This window comes from Temnothorax curvispinosus, unplaced genomic scaffold (genome assembly GCF_003070985.1).
Source record: "Temnothorax curvispinosus isolate PA1 unplaced genomic scaffold, ASM307098v1 QBEX01013985.1, whole genome shotgun sequence".
Classification (NCBI taxonomy): Eukaryota; Metazoa; Arthropoda; class Insecta; order Hymenoptera; family Formicidae; genus Temnothorax; species Temnothorax curvispinosus.
Window position 1 is genome coordinate 365790 of NW_020223765.1, and position 20405 is coordinate 386194.

The 20405-nt window shown below is 41.9% G+C and overlaps 1 protein-coding gene across 1 annotated transcript in view; it reads left to right on the top strand.

Annotated features, from left to right (window-relative positions):
• Positions 1 to 20405, top strand: part of LOC112464150 (neural cell adhesion molecule 2-like) — a 196609-nt gene that overhangs the window by 140371 nt on the left and 35833 nt on the right. The window contains exons 4-5 of the mRNA XM_025030988.1: positions 13322 to 13432; positions 14745 to 14948. Of these exons, the coding sequence (XP_024886756.1) occupies positions 13322 to 13432; positions 14745 to 14948 (315 nt within the window). The remainder of the gene's footprint in view (positions 1 to 13321; positions 13433 to 14744; positions 14949 to 20405) is intronic.

Sequence of the window (20405 nt, forward strand, 5' to 3'; positions counted from 1 at the left end):
GTGCGTGCATAAGTAAATACGAGCAAGAGTGTGCGATCGAGTTTTTAGTTTTTACCACACTGTCGGGATACTGGATTGTAAACACGTTCGTAAATACGGGAAACTCCGGGACGGGACGCGAAACAAACTAGTCCGATGATGTTAATTGTCGCGCGGCGCTTGCATTAAACGTCCGTTTATTTTATGGGAATTGAACATTGTGATGGAAAATATTGTGTGCGCGCGCGCGCAATGAAAAATTGCGGGCTTGCGGAGCACGCCCTTATCGTAATAAGTCTCCGAAGTTTATCCAACTTCAAGTTTCCTTCCGCTATTTCCGCGAATCATTTCTTTGCAGCGTACATTTGTTACTCCCCCCGGAATATTAGCTTTTTGCGCGCCACTCGCGCAATTGTCTGCTTGATGAATCGACTCGCAATGGAATAAACGCGATCCAGAAGTTGCGCATTTCCTTTTGACTCGACTACCACTATCGCCCCGGTGAATTTTTGTGTCGATCCTTCTATCGCGGAAATTCGATTGAAAACATATGTGATTGAAGGGTAGATATTTTCTCGATGGAACCGCAGATAAAAAATCCATCAAAAAAAGAGAGAATGTTCAGACTATTTAGACTATTTACATCTTTGTAAATTCGCCTGCCAAATTGTTAGATAGATGTGATTTCAATATTATTTGTCTATTTTGATTTTTAGTTTTTTTTTTTTTAATTCCAAAGAGAGATCTGTCTCTTGTAACGAAATTGTCAATGTTATACGACAACGAGCGATACCAACGAAAACACTCGAGCATAAACACCGGGTATTATAGCGTTGTAAAATGGCATCGTATTGTTTCAAAAATGCGCCTGTAAACACTGGCTATTTTGCGAGATATAAAAAACGCTTAAGAGAGAGAGAGAGCAAGAGCTTTCACCTTAAAAAGCCATATCAAATCCGACCATAAAGAGGAACACGCGTTCGAATACGTAGACTTTTTCAGATTGTTAGCGCTCCTCTTCGTTTTTGCTACGCGGTTGAAACGTTAAGCGACTCCGGAAGACTCTTTCGAGTTGATGAAGCTCACGGTGCCGTCCTGTGCCAAGACAATAACAGTGTAGGAACGTAATGGAACATAAAGAAGAGCGCGCGCAGCATCGTCCGAAACGATCTCGGATAGTACGGCCAACTCGCCCGTCGTGAACGACCGGAAACGACATTCGAATTCTGTTGCACGAGGTGTTGCAGGGCCTTAATCGTTTCGATCCGACTTTTCCACCACTTCGGCAAATACACAGACGGGTCAGAAATCGCGAAGCGTTGCCACCCCGAGAACGTGACGACGCTCTCTTATCGAATCTACGCCTCGTCCATCCCGACCAATCCTCTCTCTCTCTCTTTCTTCTTCGGAAATAGGGGAATAGGGAAAATAATTGCTTCGAGTTTTTCATTCCTTATTCCATTCTTTTTTCACTCTCCGCTTCGCTTTTTCGTCTTCGGTGTTCCATTATTCTGAAAAACCGGAGTAGCCGGAGAGCGCCGGATGCAGCGCCCGGAAGACTAATCGACGCGTTCAAGATCGGTTAAGTAGAGAACTGGAGAACAAACGGATGCCTCCGTATACGCTCCCGATGTTAATTTCGGTGAAGGGGGGAAGTCGCGCGCGCGTGAGAAAGGAAGCGAGCTCGAAGGAAAATCGGTCAGGAGAGTGGCGGTATCGGAAACTCACGGCGAATTATATCGGCGAATGGAGACGCCCGACTTTCCAAGCCGTTTTTCTGCAAGTCTTACGAGAAACGCGATCGGACAGGGGCGGCGCGCGAAAGTCATTAAGGGAATATACTTATTCGCCAACGTTGGCCAACGAAGCGCGGAATTATCGATCGCGCCCGGTCGGCGAGAGCACTTACGTGTATCACGTTTCACGAGAGATTCCATTTAGAAGTTCTTAGACTAGAGAATATCGCGCCGCGGGCCGCGGGCCGCGCCGATTCACACATAAAAGCAATGCGAGTCAAAGGGCGTGCACCACCAAAAAATAAATTGTAAAACTGTGTTATGCTGTCAACAATCGTTGAATAATTGTTGCGTGGCTATTTTACTTGTTATATTCGAATTGGCGGCGTTATATAATACGAGAGCCTATGAATACACAAAAACTTGTTTTATTAAACTCGTTTATTAAAAAAAACTCGTTTATTTTATCAATTAATATTTAAGGCTTCCATTTTTTTGGATACAATGTGCTATTATGAGTATACGTATAAATAAATGTACGACAAAATACAATCGTTGGGAAAAACAGTAATAATATTTTTTTAGTAATAATAGCTTTATTGAAGTGCAGTTTTTTGACGTTGTACATGAAGATAAAAGAGAATAACATCTCAAAAGGTCAGCAATGGTGCTGCTCCAGGCTTTTAATATAATAAAAATAATGTAACAATAAAATAGCAATATTCATAATAATGACAAATCATACGTGGAGATACAAATGTATTTCCAAAAATCGGCGATCCAAATCGCCCACGAATTCGTCATGCACCACGAATGACATTGTGCATTCAATCGCAATATGTAAAATAGATTTCCTATCGCGAAGTTTCGTAAGTGAATCCATCAAAACTTTTATAAAAGTTCCGGCAAGACTGATGAGTTTCTCCCCCGGTATCGACCTACCTCAATGCCGATTCTATCTAAGCGCTCCATAGGATTAACCGAGTAGAAATCTGAAACATTCAGCGAAGGACGGAAACTTTTCGGACGTCTCGTCGTGAGAGATTTACGTACATGATACATCTAGCCGGAATATCAGTGAGGGAATTTAAACTGAATTTCCTCCGTTACATCAGCTACCACGAACTGCTCCGCTCAGTGTACTTGTAATTAAGCAAGATTACAGTACCGAGAAATTATCGCTAATCGCGATAAGAATGAAGATGATTTCATACAATAATATATATTTTATCCATAGTGTATTTAAGTATAGTATATTTAGTACAGCAATAGTATTGATTTTATAATTTAAGTACAGTATATATATAAATATAGTATAGTAACTAAGCAGGTATATTTAAAAATTAGCATGTGTAATGCAATAGATACTGTAGGATTTTACTTGACGTGCTCGATAGGATTAGTTGCACATTATATTACATGTTAAAACCCGGGCATCGACAGACCCGTCGTAAATCAAGGGCGCATCGGCTTATTTCCGCGGGACGCGAAAATTCCAGTTGGACGCCGTATAAAAAATGACGTCAATTTTTCAACGGTAAAAACTCCGCGACGCGGAGACTTGGTCGCGACTCTCGAAATCACATCTACTACATCGTGTTCCATCCGTCGAAGTCGGTGTATACTCTGTATACAGCATATAGGTACGCGGTTCTGTATAGCGTGATTAATTATCCCGGCGCGGGCGCGGACCGCTGCGTCGTCGCCCGCGCGTATCCGCAGAACAAATACCGCTCGATACACCGTTGCGCGGTGGTGGTGCCCGCGCGGATTCCGCGTGGATTCCGTGTGGATTCGTAGCTATCGCAGCTATCCGCACACAGGGCGAGAGGCGAGACACCCTGGCTTAAATTGGTATTTGCCGGCAGCACAGTTCGTGGCTGCGCCCTGATCGCGCGGATACACATCCGAAGCCGGGTGGATAAATCCGCGGCGGGCTGCGAGCGGCAAAATTAAGACGACGGCGATCCGTAGGGTACACGCCCCGTCATCGTCGCCTGGAGTCGGCGGCGACCGAGTTTCGAAAGTCACTTCGCACGTACCGGCACTTGAATCTTATCCGAGCGCCGGCAAAAATACTTCTGACTGTCCGAAGTAGAAGATTGCCGTCTTCTTCCACTCCGTGAGTACTTCGGGACGACGGCAAAAGTCGGCGAAAAGTTGCCCGCCCGCCCGCCCGCTCGCTCGCTCGCTTTGCTCGCCTCTGCGGTTCGTCGCGCTGTAAGAAACGCTCTCTCACGGAACGGAGTTGGTGAAGAGGATCCGCGACGAAGCCGGACCGAAAGTTCTCGCCGAGTATCGGGACAAGAAACGTCACCGCTCTGTAACGATCGCGAACTCCCCTTAACGCCGACGTCCGATGATTTAATGGCCGTCCGTTACAGCGCGCGCTTGAATCCCCGGCATTGGTCGCGGAACAAAGAATCTTTCTTGTAACGTGTACTCGGTCACGCGCGACATATCTTATTGAAAACGACAATCGAATACTCTAATGCAAGAACTATACACCGGTCCCGATATTGACAAAGTCAAGAGGTCTCGTGAACTTCGATTAACCGATGGCAACGGGCTTGTCTATATTAATTGACGCCGTAAACTTCGTAACTACGTGAGTCCGTAGCTCAGATGAGTTTGGGAAAACTAAAGCCCGCAAATTATAATTATTTTACAATAACATATGAACGCGAGAAACTCTTTTAATACATGCCGTATGTAGAATGTTATGCATGTTAAAATGAACAAAAATTTAATAACTTTTCTTTGAAAGTTGAAATCCAGCGGAATGTAGGAAAGAGGATTAGCACATATTTCCATTAACATATATTTAATTATATTAATTAATAATAGAGATTAAAAATGAAGTTTTAATCATGTTTTGGAAGCCGACTTAACGATGTTTTATCATTATTTATTAAAATCCTTATTAGCACAATATCGCTTGCAAGGACATTGCAATTACTTACATCTAAATTTTCGCGGAATATATTATCCTCTCTAACGTTACGATTTAAAATGTTCTGTGAATCATAACGTTAGAGAGGATAACATTGTCCGCGAAAATTTTGATATAAGTAATTGCATGATGTCCTTGCAAGCGATATTGTGCTAAAAAAAATTCTGTGAAGAGAGACTCTTTAGATCAAAAGCCTTTTATAATTTAAAGTAGCAATCAGTCGCGCATCGCGCATAAATTATTAAAAACTCTTTAAAGGTATACAAAGGTGTACAGAGATGTCGCTTCAGCGAAGGCACTAATTAAACAACGTGCATCTCTTTGCACTTTGATACATTTTTTTTTTTTTGCATTATTCGCGTGCCATAGCTTTAATATTTCTTGACGGATGCGGTCTGCAAAATCCATGCGTATATCTTCCTACAGCTCGACGAGAAATATTTGCCGTACGCTTCGCCATTTCAGTCTTTTCTTTAGATACGTTAGATATTTCCGTCAAGCATGAAATATACGAGAGTAAAATATTCACGAATAACGTTGCATCCGCGAGATATACCGTGTTCTATAAAAAAAGAATGGACCAGCCGTAGTAATGGTTCGTGCCGATCTCTAAATTCAATGTGGATTCGGCAAAAAAATTTTTGTTTTTTTTCGAAATCACATCCGAGAGGTAAATCGCAACCATAATAGAGGGGAAAAAAAGGAGAGCTAGGAAGTTTTGTTGTGTCCCGGTTTGATTTTTCGAGGGTTTTTCGCCGACACGGCACGAACGCCGAGTGAAACGTGAAAATCGTTATACCCGCCGGTAGTCACGTGTATTTAATTAAACGATACTGAGCGAGCGCATTAATCGAGCACGGTCGATTGGTTATGAGACTTATCTTGAATTGGCGTTGAATTATATAACACCCGCGCCGATTTGAATATTCATACGTGCGTGTGCGAGATAACGTGCACGTGCCTCGCCTACACGCGTGCCCGATAGCGAGCACGGAATTTGGTCCGTTTCTCGCGCGCGTCGTGCTCTTTTTTTTTTAATTCCAGCGCGTGCGATGAGCTTGCCGAGATAATTACACCGTCATCGCAGCGCGCGATTTATGCGTTCTGTCAAAGGCGCACAAGAAATACAACAAATCTATTATCTAATTAATTAACGTGATGGTGATAAGATGAAAAGTAATGTGGATTGGATTTGAACTGGCGAAATTTTTGCATTTTCATCTCTTTAAATTATGATGATGCAATACCATTATATTACTAAATTTTTTTTAATTTTATACATGGGTCTGTACAACATTATGCGCAGCATCATTCTAGACTATAATTTCTCTTTGTACAAAAAGCTATTTTTGCTGACGGCATATTTTTTTAGCAATATAAATAATGAAATGTCGCGTAAATCTAAAGGAGACAAAGGATTTTTTTTATGATACACTGTACATTATGCATGTCATTTATTTAAACTTAACGAGCAATTTAACACTAACGCAATATACATATTTCAATATACATACTAATTCTGTGAAAGTCTAAATTGTATATTTTAAAAATAACTTGATGTATATCGATGATTCGCACCTCAATTAAATGTAGGAATTCGATGCATTTCAAATAGATTGCAAAGTCCGATATAAAAATTCGATATATAATGTCATAACATATATAGGTAAAAATAACACGACCTCTGACACGATGCGTCTGATTCGGTTGAAAATTCATTTCGCACTCTATTTTCCCCCTTGCGAGTGGTATATTTCGACCGAGTGGAAGGACGATCCTTCCGACACGACAGGACAATCTTATACTCGCGTAAGATAAAGCGGGGATGAGGATCGGTTATACATCATCCTGTCTCAGTCAACCCGAAACCAACCCTCATTCTCTCTTCTCTCTTTCTCTCTCTTTTTTTCTCTCTCTTTCTCTCTCTCTCTCTCTCTCTCTCTCTCTCATTCTGGGTGCAACGAGACGTGAAAGATTACGAAAAGACAGCGCTGAGAGAAAGGATTCGAACGAAAATACAAGCGTATTAGCGGCGAGAGCGGCGGCAAAGAGATCGGGACCGAGGAATGGAAGAAAGCAGGGAAGACGGAGGACCTCCGCCGGAGAGTAGAGTCAGCCCGGAGAATGCGCTTCGACAAGCCCGTTGTTTCGTTCAACCCCTAGCGAACCCCGGCGTCGGATTATACCGGATGTGTATCTACGGCGTGTACATGGTCCCTGACCCAAGCACGTACCGGGACCAAAGCCCGTTTATATACGTGTGTGAGAGAGCGCGGTACACGGGAGCGGATATTACGCCATGTGCGGTACACCACCCTCATCCCGGTCTGTCTCAACGGTTGTTTCTGTCTCTGCTCGCGCTGGGCCGCGTTCACGTGCAATTTTTCGTATATTAACCACACGGTACGTCGAACGTTCGGTGCCGATCTTGAGATTTTACGCGAAACGTGCGAAAGTTATCGCAACACGGTTCGTGCACACTCGAAATTAGGGACATGTGACACGTTAAAGTTCGTAACTGTTTCCGTGTAAAATATGTCCGGGATGTTTAGACACGGTATCCAATTCTGTGTTGTTCGCTTTACAAATTACAGGGGGAATAAATTATCAAAACTATTCTCTCTTAGACGAAGCGAAGTAGAAAAGTTGCCGATATCATATTTATATATTGTATAAGATGCAATCGATTATGTTTATAAAATTACAGATCTTAAAGTCGTGGTTATACTCAATTTGAGTCATTTTTAACCATTCGTATAGGTTGCCACCACTGCTCTTACTCAATATGTCGTTAATTTAACTAAAACAAAGTTAATTTAAACCGAATAGGTTTACTTCGGCCTGTAAATAAATGTTCATTTACATAACTAAGTCTAAATGGAGTTAAAATAATACTATTTTGTGTTAAAATAATAAATTTCTACGCACATGGTAGTTAAAAATAACAAAATGTTACCTAACTCGGGGTATTGGTTTAAATTTCATCCTTTAATAGTTTAACAGTGTACGACTAGAGAGTTAATCAAACGAAGTGAAGAGTACATTCACCAAAAACTATATTTATCTCGATGTTGGACGAACAGTTTTCGAGCTTTTGCAGGTTTAAACAAAATTCTCCGTTAATCATAATTTTACGAGCATAATGAAACAAAATTTTTATTATAAAAAGTGGGAGAGGTCAATGAAACTTGAAGAATCTTACAGATCGAATTTGCCAAGTTAGATCTCTAAGGAAATATTCTAAAAATCACTCATAAACTCAATTAAATTATACTAATCGACCTGAAATAGTATTATAACAAACATGATTATAAAATCTAAAAATTAATTGCTGTAAATTAGAAATACTACATAAAACAAAAAAAATAATGTAGGAAACAATTGCTTTTACCTCTCTCGGGTTCTTCTTTTTATTTCAGACAATATAAAAAATTACACGGTCAGTGGATTGCTTACTCGCTGTAATTTTTACAAGATATCTTTATTCTCTTCGTTGTATTTGCGTCGCGCCGTTTTCTTTGAACGAGCGTAGGAAATTGCGTCACTGTAAGTGGAAAAGTAAACCCTTTCGCCTATGTATTAACGAGTAAGTTAAGTTTGTTTCGCAGTTAAATTGTTTTGCACGAGGTTTCGCATTAGCACGCAGTATTGGCGCGTAAATCTAAATTACTATCTCTAAGAAACTAATTCGATATAACATAACAAGGTGAACGAGTTCCTTTCCTTTAATTGTCACATTTCTAGTGCTTTACGGCTGCCGGTTATAAGGTTTCATTCGTGGCCGCTGCAGTATATTCTTATATTGCAGGTGGAGCTCATATTCCCTACCCTATAGCATTTACCCAGCACCACCCTAGCGTTACTCTAGACTTTGTAATAAAAAATGTCTAATACATTCTGTAATCCGTTACCACTAAATTTTACCTTTATCTACTTTAATAATAATAATTTATACGTATGACAGAGAATTTGTTCATGAAAATATATCTAGTTTGTGTAAATTAATAATATATCTCTTATCTATTCTATATATTTCTTATACATATATATTGATGATATAGGGTGCTTTTGCCATTTTCCATGCGATATAATTGGGCGTGGTATTTTCATATATATTTCTGTCGACAAAAAGCAACTCTACTGCGTTATCAGCTACGCTTTCCGGAGTTTACAGCTATCGCGATGCTTATACTTTTCACGTGCTGACCAATGTGTTTGCCGCGACGTTCTCCGCGAACAACATCGCAAGTACATTGCGCCGAGCGACGGATTTCTCTATGATGGTGTTCCCGCTCTCCATTTCGCGGGATTAACGAACGTGTTTTGATTCGGCACGTGCGGAAAAAGAGGGAAGAACGAGTGGCGCGTATAGGATATGGACAGGCGACAAAAGTGAAGCGTTCGTCAAAGCGGAACATGCTCGCGGAACGAATCGGATCACCCTATTCATCGGCGCAGCATTGACGAAAATCGAAACGGCCGCCTCTTTTAGAATTTATATATAACCCTCTGTCGCGCGCCTGTGTACGCGCGCGCACCCGTATATATACAAACCCAATTTTTTTCACGCGACATCGGCAGACGCTTTATTTTTTTTTTCGCAGCCCCACCGCCGCTTTATGAATAAAAAGCGTGCTTTTGTCCATGAATACCTCATCTCTGTGTATTTCCCGCTGAAATATTTTTCAATCGCGGGTGTAATTTTACGAATTCCCGCGTTTATATAAATAGCAGTCTAATCGGCCGGTCGCATCGAAAATTAAAAAATTACTGTGACTGAACTTCATCGCGCCGCGCTGCATACCATGCATATCGATGGCGCGCGGCAACCAAGGTAAATGTGATGACAAAAGCAAAATTGCGATCGTAATTTGAGAATAAAAACGGTTCGTTAAGTTGATCTCGATAGAAATATGTAATCAAAGCTCGCGCGATGAAGCCCAAAAAATATATTCATGGCGTATGCAATAAATTATTCATAAGGACCCAAAGTATTACGCTATAACTTTCGATCGCATTATATTTTTTTATGTCCACCTAATTACGATCAAAGAATCGTGTCTTTCGCTCGTGATAATCGAGCGATTAATATCGTAACGTGCATCGGTGTCCAAAATTCTCCGCTTGCAGATATCGTGCAAAAAAAAAGTTATTATATGCCGCAGTTGCAGTGAATGTCTGACAGCTTACACTGGCTTACAGCGCACGGTTTCGATTTAAACCCTTTATACCGGTGGTCGCGGTATTTTATTTCGCCAAAACACCGGTTTATCAGAGCGAAACTTCGCGCGCGCGACGGCAACGTAAAGTTCGAGCCCGAAATCAAATCCCCGCACGCTGTGCTATGGCGCGCACGGTCGCCGTTAGCACACCGATACGGCTTCATTTGCGCGGCGGCGGCAGCAGCACGCCAAACCGCAGTAAAATTTTTTTTATGGTCACGGCGGGAGCAAAAGGCGGAAGTAACTTTTTGGCGGCTCAAATTAACCAGCGTAACTGCGGGCACGACAATTACCACCCGATGGCTCGGCCGTCCGTTAATACCCCCTTCTTTCCCCATCGCCGCCGCCCACCTCAGCACCGCATTAATCACGAAAAACAGTTTCGGACTTCCTGTGCCCGGGGCGGCCCCGCCGACCCCGTGCTCTCGATGCTGATGATGTCCCCGAAATCAAGAGCCTTTATAAACAATAAATCTGACCAGTCCGCGCTGGGGGTGGCGAAGTGCGCGAGCTCGCGAATGAAAACGCGCGTTCTGATCAACCGTGTATATGCGAGCGAGCGAAATTGTTGGATGAAAATGTAAACTGAACTGTAAATTGCGAAAGGGCGATTCTAAAATTACCGAAAAAAACCCTGATAATACAGGACAATAACAACGTTATGAATCAAAGAGAAATGGATAACGTATATTAACGTATAGTAAGTATATAGAATAAAATTTATTTGATATTTACAAAAAGCATAAAAAAAGAAAGTTTAAAATTCGGAAAAAAAAGGAATCTACGTCCATGTAATTGTTATTCAATTACACGATTTAATTAACAGTTCTTTGCAAGGCAGAATTTTCTACAAAAACTTGCGTATGTTATAAACAGTAGAGAACGCAGATGCCTGTGAGAGTTAAATTCTGATGTTACATATAAAAGGCTTTTTGTCATGCGTCGGAACGTCAAAGAACCAGAGAGTTTGCGTTCAAAACTAAAACCGTACTTAGTAGGTATACAGTACACTTTGTTGTAGCAACTGCATCATGTGTTGATACTTTACGGAAAATTTCTCGTTAATCGGCTCTGAGCTTTGCGTTAACTATATGCAACATAGTCGACCACAAAGTGTTCGAAGCACGTTTCAGCCTCAAATAAGTCGATCGAGCTTTAGGGTATCTACATAATGTAGATGCAACGCGTATTTTATGAAACACAGATAAATTCATTAAATATAGAACGTCGTAAGAATGCTGTGTTTTATTACGAAGGTGATAAAGCTTAATGCGAAATCAATTTCTTTTTGCGCGCGGCATTTTCCGAGAGTTATACAGACATTTTCGCGAGGACACCGCGCTGTGTATCGTCATAACCGTAAATATCTGGTGACGTTCATAATTCTAAGAAAGTTATGTCGCGCCTTAGTAATTGAAAAGGGGAGAGAGGGGAATATTAATGGCGCAACATCGCGCGCCGTTAATCGTTTCGGGCGACCGGGCTTTTACGAATGCGAGATCTATTTTTACGTTAATCACGATCGTCGCTAACGAGAGGAACAAATTTAATCATCCCGAGTTTCCGTCTGACCGAAACGGGACTCGCTTTACTTTGGGGAGAAAACGTATTCCAACGCGGGTAAAATGGGGATGTATGAAAAATGATTAGCGCGGCAGAATAATCGCGCGCGCAAAGCTGAAGCCGGCGCGTCCGCGCGCGCGGGCTTTAAGCTTTTAGCTAAACGCGGCGGATAATTAGAGGAAAGAAAGTGGCCGACGCGAAGTCGGACGTGAAAGCGCGCGCCCGGAGTCGGATAATAAATTGAGTTTTACCAGAGGGATCGGTTTCATTAAAGCACGATAATTCTCGTCAGTATAGAGCAAGCCGCGGCAGTTTCCGCGGAAATAAATAACGGTGCAGTAGTGCAGGTGCGCGCCACTGTCAGACCTGTCGCGGATTAATGGCGCGCCGCGCTATTGCACTGCCTAGACTACTGCATCGAGCGTCCTTACGCGAAGAAGGACTGCGCCTTTAAAAAGAGGTCGCGAACATCGTGAACCGGGAACCAGCATCGACGCGAGTACATCGGCGTCTGTATACCTTCTCCTTACGGTGACGGAGAGACAATCGAGATACGTAATGTATTACACGGGCGGACTATGATACTGCAAATACTACAAAGGCTAATACCGATAAATGATGCTTCCCCGCATACCATTTGTCAGGATTACGGAGATGCAGACCGAGAAGGAAGGACGAAGGAGAGGAGGTCCTCGAGAAAGGAAGAGAGTGAGATGGGGGGAAGAAAGGAGAAACGGAGTATTAGTATTCGCAACAATGGATCTAAAAATATATTAAAAATACTTTTCATTTCTGTGAATTTAAATATACTATGTTTTGTTAATTATTATTGCAACAGAAAAGGATCGGTAACGAAGTTGACAGTGTCGCATGTAATTTAAAGTTGGAATTATAGCGGATATTATTAAGAGAGAAAGATCTGGCATCTGCGAAGCCACTTTTCCTTGGTAGTAGTAATAATACATTTGATGCAAGCTGAAGGAAACCGACTGTATTTCACCAAGTTGCTTTTGATTTCAAAAGCTCCGCGACTGTCGCGCTTGATGCGCCATGAAAGAAGATTGCAATAAGAATAAAACGACCCGTCGTACCACTCCGAGCGCAGCACCCAAATAATTCTTTATGCGGCGAGAGAAGGCCGCCAGGAAGAAAAATAAGCTCGAACGAGGTGGCGTTCTTGAATGCGTGATTTTTGCGATTGTAATTTTCCAATTACATCGCCCGGGAATTCCGCGCCCGCCGCCGAGTGGCTCTCCTTTTTTTTTACAAACGGCCCGCGCGCGTCGTCGCAATCTGATTTTTCCGCGAATTCCGCGAAAGGAGTTCCACCGAATAAACTAATTTACGTAAGAGAATTAGGAGAAATGTCGCACGCGCGCTCGAAGGGAAACGATAAAAGTTCCGGGATTTCCCGTTGACCCCGTTCTTATTATTTTAAGTTCCGCTCGCCGGCAAACTTCACGTCCGCCCGATATCTGATATCGGCGACAATTCCCGATTCTTTTAGACTCGAAGAGAGAGTGCGGAAGGACCGCGCCGAGCGCGCGCGCGCGCGCATCATCCGGGTATGTACGCCCGTCAGAAATACATCGCGGGCTCTCGCGGCACTCCGATATCGATTTCAGATTTCAATTTAATGCCGTCGCGATATCTCAGGCACGATCTTCCAATACCAATTTCGTGTTATCGGACTTTTCGTGACGTGCCGCCGAAGCTCTCCTCCGCGCTTCCCGTCGCGCGCGCGCGGCCCGGCACAATCCCCGCGCCGTACGCGGCGAGTCGCGATCAGAAAGAGCTTCTCCCCGCGCGCGCGTCATGAATATTCCTCGGCGTTAACTACATCGACGTTTTCTCTGTTCGTTTTCCAGTGCCGCCGCGCAAGATCACGATCGTCGACGAGAACGAGAATGGACGGGGCACGACGGTCGGGCCGTACATGGAGGGCGACAACCTGCGGCTCTTCTGTGACGTCCGTGGCGGTGAGTAATTCCGGAACGCGCACATGGTGTATAACGACGAGATTTTACTCTTGAAAAAGCTTTATGAATTTTTTGCAACATGGATTTTTTGTAGCCCCGCGGTCAATTGGCAAAGAGAGAGAAATTAGAGGACATTCTGGTTGAGACAATTTTTTTCAATAATCTGTGCGAATTTATTCCTATATATAAATCAGAGGTTTCTATTTTTATAACGCAATAACGTTTCATAATTATTACTTTTAAATTAATCATTCTGACGCTTTTACACATACTTGTTAATTGACTCGCAAGACCTCTTGGGATATATGAATATTACGTTTGTAATATATATTAATTGCATGCACTGCATCCATCTATTTATTCTATAAATGATAGCCATTAATGACACGATGAATAACATGTGTATAAATATTTGCATGTTATAAAACGGTCGGTGCATATTTACAGATGAGTAATATTTATATAAACATTAATAGTGTTTATACATCGCTGTAAAATTAATATTCGTAACAATTAATATTAAAATGACATTTTGCAGCGTTAGGTATTATAAAGTTTTTACGCATATTGCTTCTCTCTGTAGATTTATAAATTTGTAAGATAGTTGACAATTAAATTATCATAAGATTAAATTCACCATAAATCAAATATATTATTTTCCTCCTATTTCATTGTTATTCACTTGTCTCTTACGAAGCGCAAAAGCTATTAATATTTTAAAATGCAGAAAGACTTTATATGTATACACATTACTCAATTTAAATATTAGAATATACTTCCTGTAACTTCTGTATAATATTATTTACTGATCTTTGTTAATTCGTCGTATCTAGTTTTCATTATGCATTATACAAATTATGTTATATTAAGTAATTATTCCGATACACTGCATAATACAGATAGTTGATAAATAATTCGAGTATCCATCTGTGACCGACAATAATATTGAAACTGATTGTTTAATAACACTATCTAGGCTCGTTCGTAATGAAAGGTCGATTCCATTTGCACACGGATGTTAACTCTCTTCGCTAATTATAGACTGTAATTATTGCACTTCATTATCATCGTGTTTTTGAATGAAGTCTCGAGTGGTACTCGATACTTGCACCATTAAATTTGCAGGTCGTGGTATATAGTTGCGATTCTGTCGAACGAGCGAAACCATCAATTCTCCGTTAAGCATCTCTACGGGCATTTGCTTCGCGGAGGATCTTTGCTAATCGACGAAACGTCGCCGATACCGGACAGTTTTTTTTTGTTTTCACGGCATTGATATACAAGCTGAAACGAAATCTACGCGTTTCCGCAGGTAAACCGGTCCCGATGGTGTCCTGGTATCGCAACGACAGATTCGTCACCAATCGAACGACGACGCCGAGCAGCGGCGTGACACGCAGCGAGATCGTTATACAGAACTTGAACCGGGACGACGTCCACTCGGTGCTGACCTGCAACGCCACGAATAACAATAGGTCGATTCCGCTGTCGTCGTCGGTTCGCGTGGACATGAATTGTAAGTATCCAATGCGACGCGAATAAAAATTCGCCCTCTCGGCACGGCGCGGCCGCGGCCGCGACCGTCAATGGAATACGCGAGATTCGCGCCGGCGCGGGCGCGGCGGGCACATTTTATCGGCGTTTTTTTTTAATTTGCGCGATGTATGATAATTACAGCGCGCAATTACCTGCGAGCGACGATAATAACGACGTATCGTTACGGCGCGATTACGGCGCAAAAACAGCGCTGTAAAATATTCATGAGAATATACGCTGGCGAATTTGTCGCGGGGACGCGAATCCCGCGCGGCGTAATGAGGATTCGACAGTTTCCGAACGCTTTCCATTGGATTTAATCGTCTTACGGCGACAATGACACAGATACGCGAGAACTTAGATGAACTCTCGATCCTTTAATAGGATAGAACACATTGAAACGTGTGTTTGAAGGACACGTAATCCCGGATGCTCGGCGCGATATTGCATTCGCCTTCACTTAGTATGATAGCAAAGAGAATTCGTCGAACGCGCCTCAAACTGTATTATATAATATATACCATCGCGCTATTGATAAACCGCCCCGGAACCACCGTGAGATGTTTATCGGGATAATAGAAAACTCAATGGCCATTTTTCTAGACCCGTTTGCGAACCGACGACGAGTGATCTGCCGGAAGGAAGGGGGAGAGGAGGAACGAGAGAGAACTCGTCGATATAGAGACGAGATATTCTCTCGGCCGGAGTTCGTCGGCCTGCATTGAGAGAAATATGGATCCATCCAAGCTTTAGTTATAAAAAGCAGCGGCCTCTCGCTTCCGCGCAGCGACTGTCTGTCCTTTAAAAGATTATACGATTATACTTGATGGAAGGAAAATCTATATATTCGCGCTAACAATGATCGCGCGCGCCTTGTGTCAAGAGTCAAATCCGCCCTCCCGTTTGCGATTGTGCAATTTAATTCCTCATTATCTACGCGCATGACACAGTCGAAAGTCAATAATTAATATGGATGGACGATAATTGGTTTAAACGGTATGACTGCGATGATTACAAAGATGCTGGATATTAATAAAATTTGTACAATTTCGTTTTTACACGGAAAGAACGGTTTTACGGCAGTATGTAAAAATTTAGCTACATAGATGCAAATCTTAAAATAATTTTGGACCTTTAAAATAATTATGCAATGTGAGAGCATGATGATAATGTTGCAAAAAGTTTCGACATTCTAGCAACAAGCTTGAGCGTTTTAGATCATTATTTTGACGGTCCAACAAAGTTATTTTCTGTAAGATAACATCTGTATCCAGCTTAATTTTTGGGCACTTCAGTAAAACCCCGTTCTTCCCGTATACAAAATAATCCCAAATTATTTCGAGGGTACGAGGGGTTGGATCATATTAATTTGGGACGCTCTGTATACTTAACGGTCGCAAGTCAATATAGAGCGCGACGGAAAATAAATGAAATCCGTGCTTTTTCGGATCACGGAACACGCCATAATAACGTTTGCAACATAGATATCTAAGGTACACATAGCTATGTCAAACATCTAGATCAATATACCGTCGGTGTATTGATATAGATGTTTGACATCCATACCGATGTCAAATATCCACGCTAATACAAGACAATCCCAATACATGTGGATGTAGAACAACCAATGTGGTTCCCGCTGTTTGCAAACAGCGGGAAGAAGATTTGTACACGATCGCGCGATTAATACGCGGTTAATACGCTTCTTCGCCGCATAATCTTGTCGGACGCTACAGAGGGGAAAAGAAGTAGAATACGCTGATTAATAATTTATCTTCGGAAACCTTAGCCGGCACGTTATCTATCGAGGGACACGTTCGGCAAGCCAATAAATATCGGGCGTCCCTTCGCACCGCTCGGGTACCCCGTAACTCCTACGGTTAGAACGTCGGCACGTAGTAGTAGACGGGACGCGACGCATCGGCGATGGAGATGAGATGATCGCGCGGTTCTCGCCGCAGCACGGAATCAGGATGGACGGCACAATTTACGGGGCGATACGGTCCGGAGAACGTACTCCCCGGGGGTGTTCCCCAGGGGGTGCCTTTGCATTCTTTACGAGATCGGGCCCGTCGCCCGTCGCCCGATAGCAGCGATGCGTAAATGGCGCGCCGAAGAGAAAAAGAGACAGGGAAGAGGGAGAGGACGTTGGGGACGAGGGTGCGAATTCGCCATTAAAGGGTGAATAACGTCCGGGCGAGCGTGGTGCGTCTTCCCGCGGCGTGGAATTCGATTATCTCGGACGTGATTTAAAATTTTCCCGATAGCGACGGCAGCGACGGAGATGGCCGATGTCGCCGCTGCTATATACCTCCGCCGCCACCATCGACCCCCGCAAATTCCGACTGCGTTATTTTCCTCTTCTTACGACCAGGGATAAAGGCGAATGTCACGTACGTCTCTATACTTTCGCTTGGGCTCTTTGAGAGCTCACCGCCGCGGAGAAAGTGGATTATCGCGGAAATCTCCCGACTCGATCGCGTTTACAGAGACGACGAGGACACTGATACAACCGTTTTCGGGACACGGAGCGACGGGATTGTCGTGAAATATAGGACGAAATAACTTTTAAATCTTCAAAAATATGAAACGTTCTTTTGCAAACACTTATATTCCATTCGAATTGGCTACACGACCGGAAACTGAGAAATTGTTTGAACATTAAATATCGAACTTTTGTTTTTGGGTTATAAAATGCTGCTAGTAAATAGAATACTGTCTAAATAATAATATTACATTACGCGATATTGCATGCAAATGCATTGTTTCTACATTTTAAACACGCGGTTGTATATCGAATACTTTATTAACTACAGTATTTGTTTTAAAAAATTATAAACTTGCTGTTCAAAACTCACCAAATAAATTTATGGTTTAATTGATCGTCTCTATGTCCAATAATATTGAAAGTATAACTATCGTGGATGAACTTTACCATACCTTTTATATAATAATTATTTAATTTAATATATTAATAATAATTTTTACCATATTTTTATGTAATAATTTAAATTTATATTAATTTAAATAATTTAAATTTATTATATAACTGTATGCGGGAACACATCAAGATAAATTAACCAGTGTATAATAAGGGAAATGCGGCAATCGGTTTTTCGAGGAAAAATACAGGGTACGGCAACCTAAAGTATTGCATCCCGTAAACGTATCGTAGGTAAAATGCATCGTTTACGGGAAAATAAAGCCCGCATTAAATACACTTTAATTGTAAAGTTGGCGAAAAAGTAGACGCGCCAAGCTTTCGTGAATTTCTTATAGACGGCGTAAAGTAAGCGTTGGAAGAATCCGAGAAAACGTTCATTAAAGAATACACCGAAAGAATAAGTTCAGCCACGATTTAAAAGCAATGGGACGAAACATAATGGAAACTCTTTTGATTTCGATTCGAACCGGTTTTAATCCGAATGTAATAAGGGAAAACTTTTGCACCCGCTCGTTAATTAAATATGCACGTACACGATATTTTTGCCGGCTAATTGATTTTTTTGCCAACTTTCTGGAAAAGAAAATTCCGCATATGTGCTACAATTTTTATAATAGTATTTTAAAATATCTTTCTTCATGACATTTCTTCAGACATACCAATATGTATTTCTGTGCACACATATATCTTTTATTTTTAAAGATAATATAACGATAAGGTGTTAGCGATATAATGTAACCTTTTGCGTAACATTTTCAGAATATTACAGTATATTGGATAAATAACTGCAATTTTTATTTAGGGCAACTCTTGATATATCACGTCATAAATTAGATTCGGAAAATTATTACAGTAAAAGTAAGAAAATACAGAAATTGAATGTCAGAACTTTTTCAACGCGCAAATGAAAGAAAGAGTGTCTGAATAAAAGCAACAAATATAAATACGAAAGAAATGTGTTTTACGCGATGAAACAATGAAAGCATTTATAATATTTTTCTGGGTCAGTGATTATTTTCGACGAAAGGCGAAAGCGCGGCGTGAAAATCATTCGGAGTGAAATCGGTTAAACACGCAACGTTACGTAATAGCAAATTATTCGAGATAACGCGGAATTATCGTTACGGCGATTGTACGTTCGGCAAAAAAGATACGGAGATTAGATCCCATTAGCATACGCGAATTGGATCGGTGCAATGCCGTCGTTCTCAGTTAAATCGATTTTTATCAGGTATTGTTACGCGACGCCCGCCTTCGAGAACGATTCGAGAGCGAGGTAACGCGAAACGTGGAACGTTTGCCGCGATCTCAAACTGATTTGAATTCCCTCTTTTCTCGCTTAACGATCTATTTAACAGAGAACGTGGTCTTTATCGCGAGAAATATAAAAAAAAGCCTATTACTCGCTTAAGAAAAGAAAGTAAGTGATGAGTTCAAAATTGAGAGCTTGGGAAGCAAAAAGACACAAATTCAACAATTCCTTTTTACCTTCGATAATTTATTCTCTTCCGTTTATCAGGTACAGATTATACAGATATTTTTAAAGAAACTATCTGGCTGAGCTAACTTAAGGTAGACTACGCATAGATAAAAGATTACATACTTAACTATACGTCCCGATTTTTTTATAACATTTCCTTTTATTTATAAAACATTTAATCGATTAGAGTATATTTTTCCCCGACGAAAACCTTCTATCTTTTTATACATATTGATTCACGCGTCACCTGTAACGATACCCCAAAATGGTCGAGTATCACGAACGACACTTACCTCGCAGGGATGGCTTAAGGGGAGTCGGGGAAACGGCGAAGAAGCGTTTCTCCAGACCGGATACCACGTGGCGTTCGCTCGATCCCTTGTAAGGGTCTTTGACGACGGCAACTTTCGCGCTCGATACGCGACGTTCACGGTAACACGGATTTCCCGGTGATATATCTCCCTTTCACGTAAAAGCGCGATCCCTTTCAATATGCTGAGAGTGGCGCGAAGAGCGTTAGCGTCCCGGGCCATCTTTTTCGGCTGATCTTGGCAAGTGTTCGCGCGCACGCCCCATATGTAACGCGCGCGAGACGCGTTATTCATTTCGCTGACAGAATACAGAAGTCATTTGTCGACTCGACTCGCTAGGCGCTAGGCGGACTTGACAATACCTATTACGGACGCATCCCGTGAATACCGAGCTGTCTGTCTTCCTCCCGCGCGCACGGGGGCTATATTTCCTCAGCCACTCAGACATCAGAAGGACTCGATGAATGTCGCCGCCCGAAGACAATAACGGGACTAATGAGCGATTAGCAAGAAGGCGGATAATGAGAGTGAATATCGCAACTGGGGAGAATGATTGATTGTTAATTCACGAGGAATTGTTCAGCAGAATGAAAAATCTATATTATTTCGTGTAAGCTGCAAAAATGAAAGAGCTTCTAAATTATCGAAGAGAGCAAATCTTTAATTAGGATGTCTTAACTCAATATTAATTCCAATGATAGA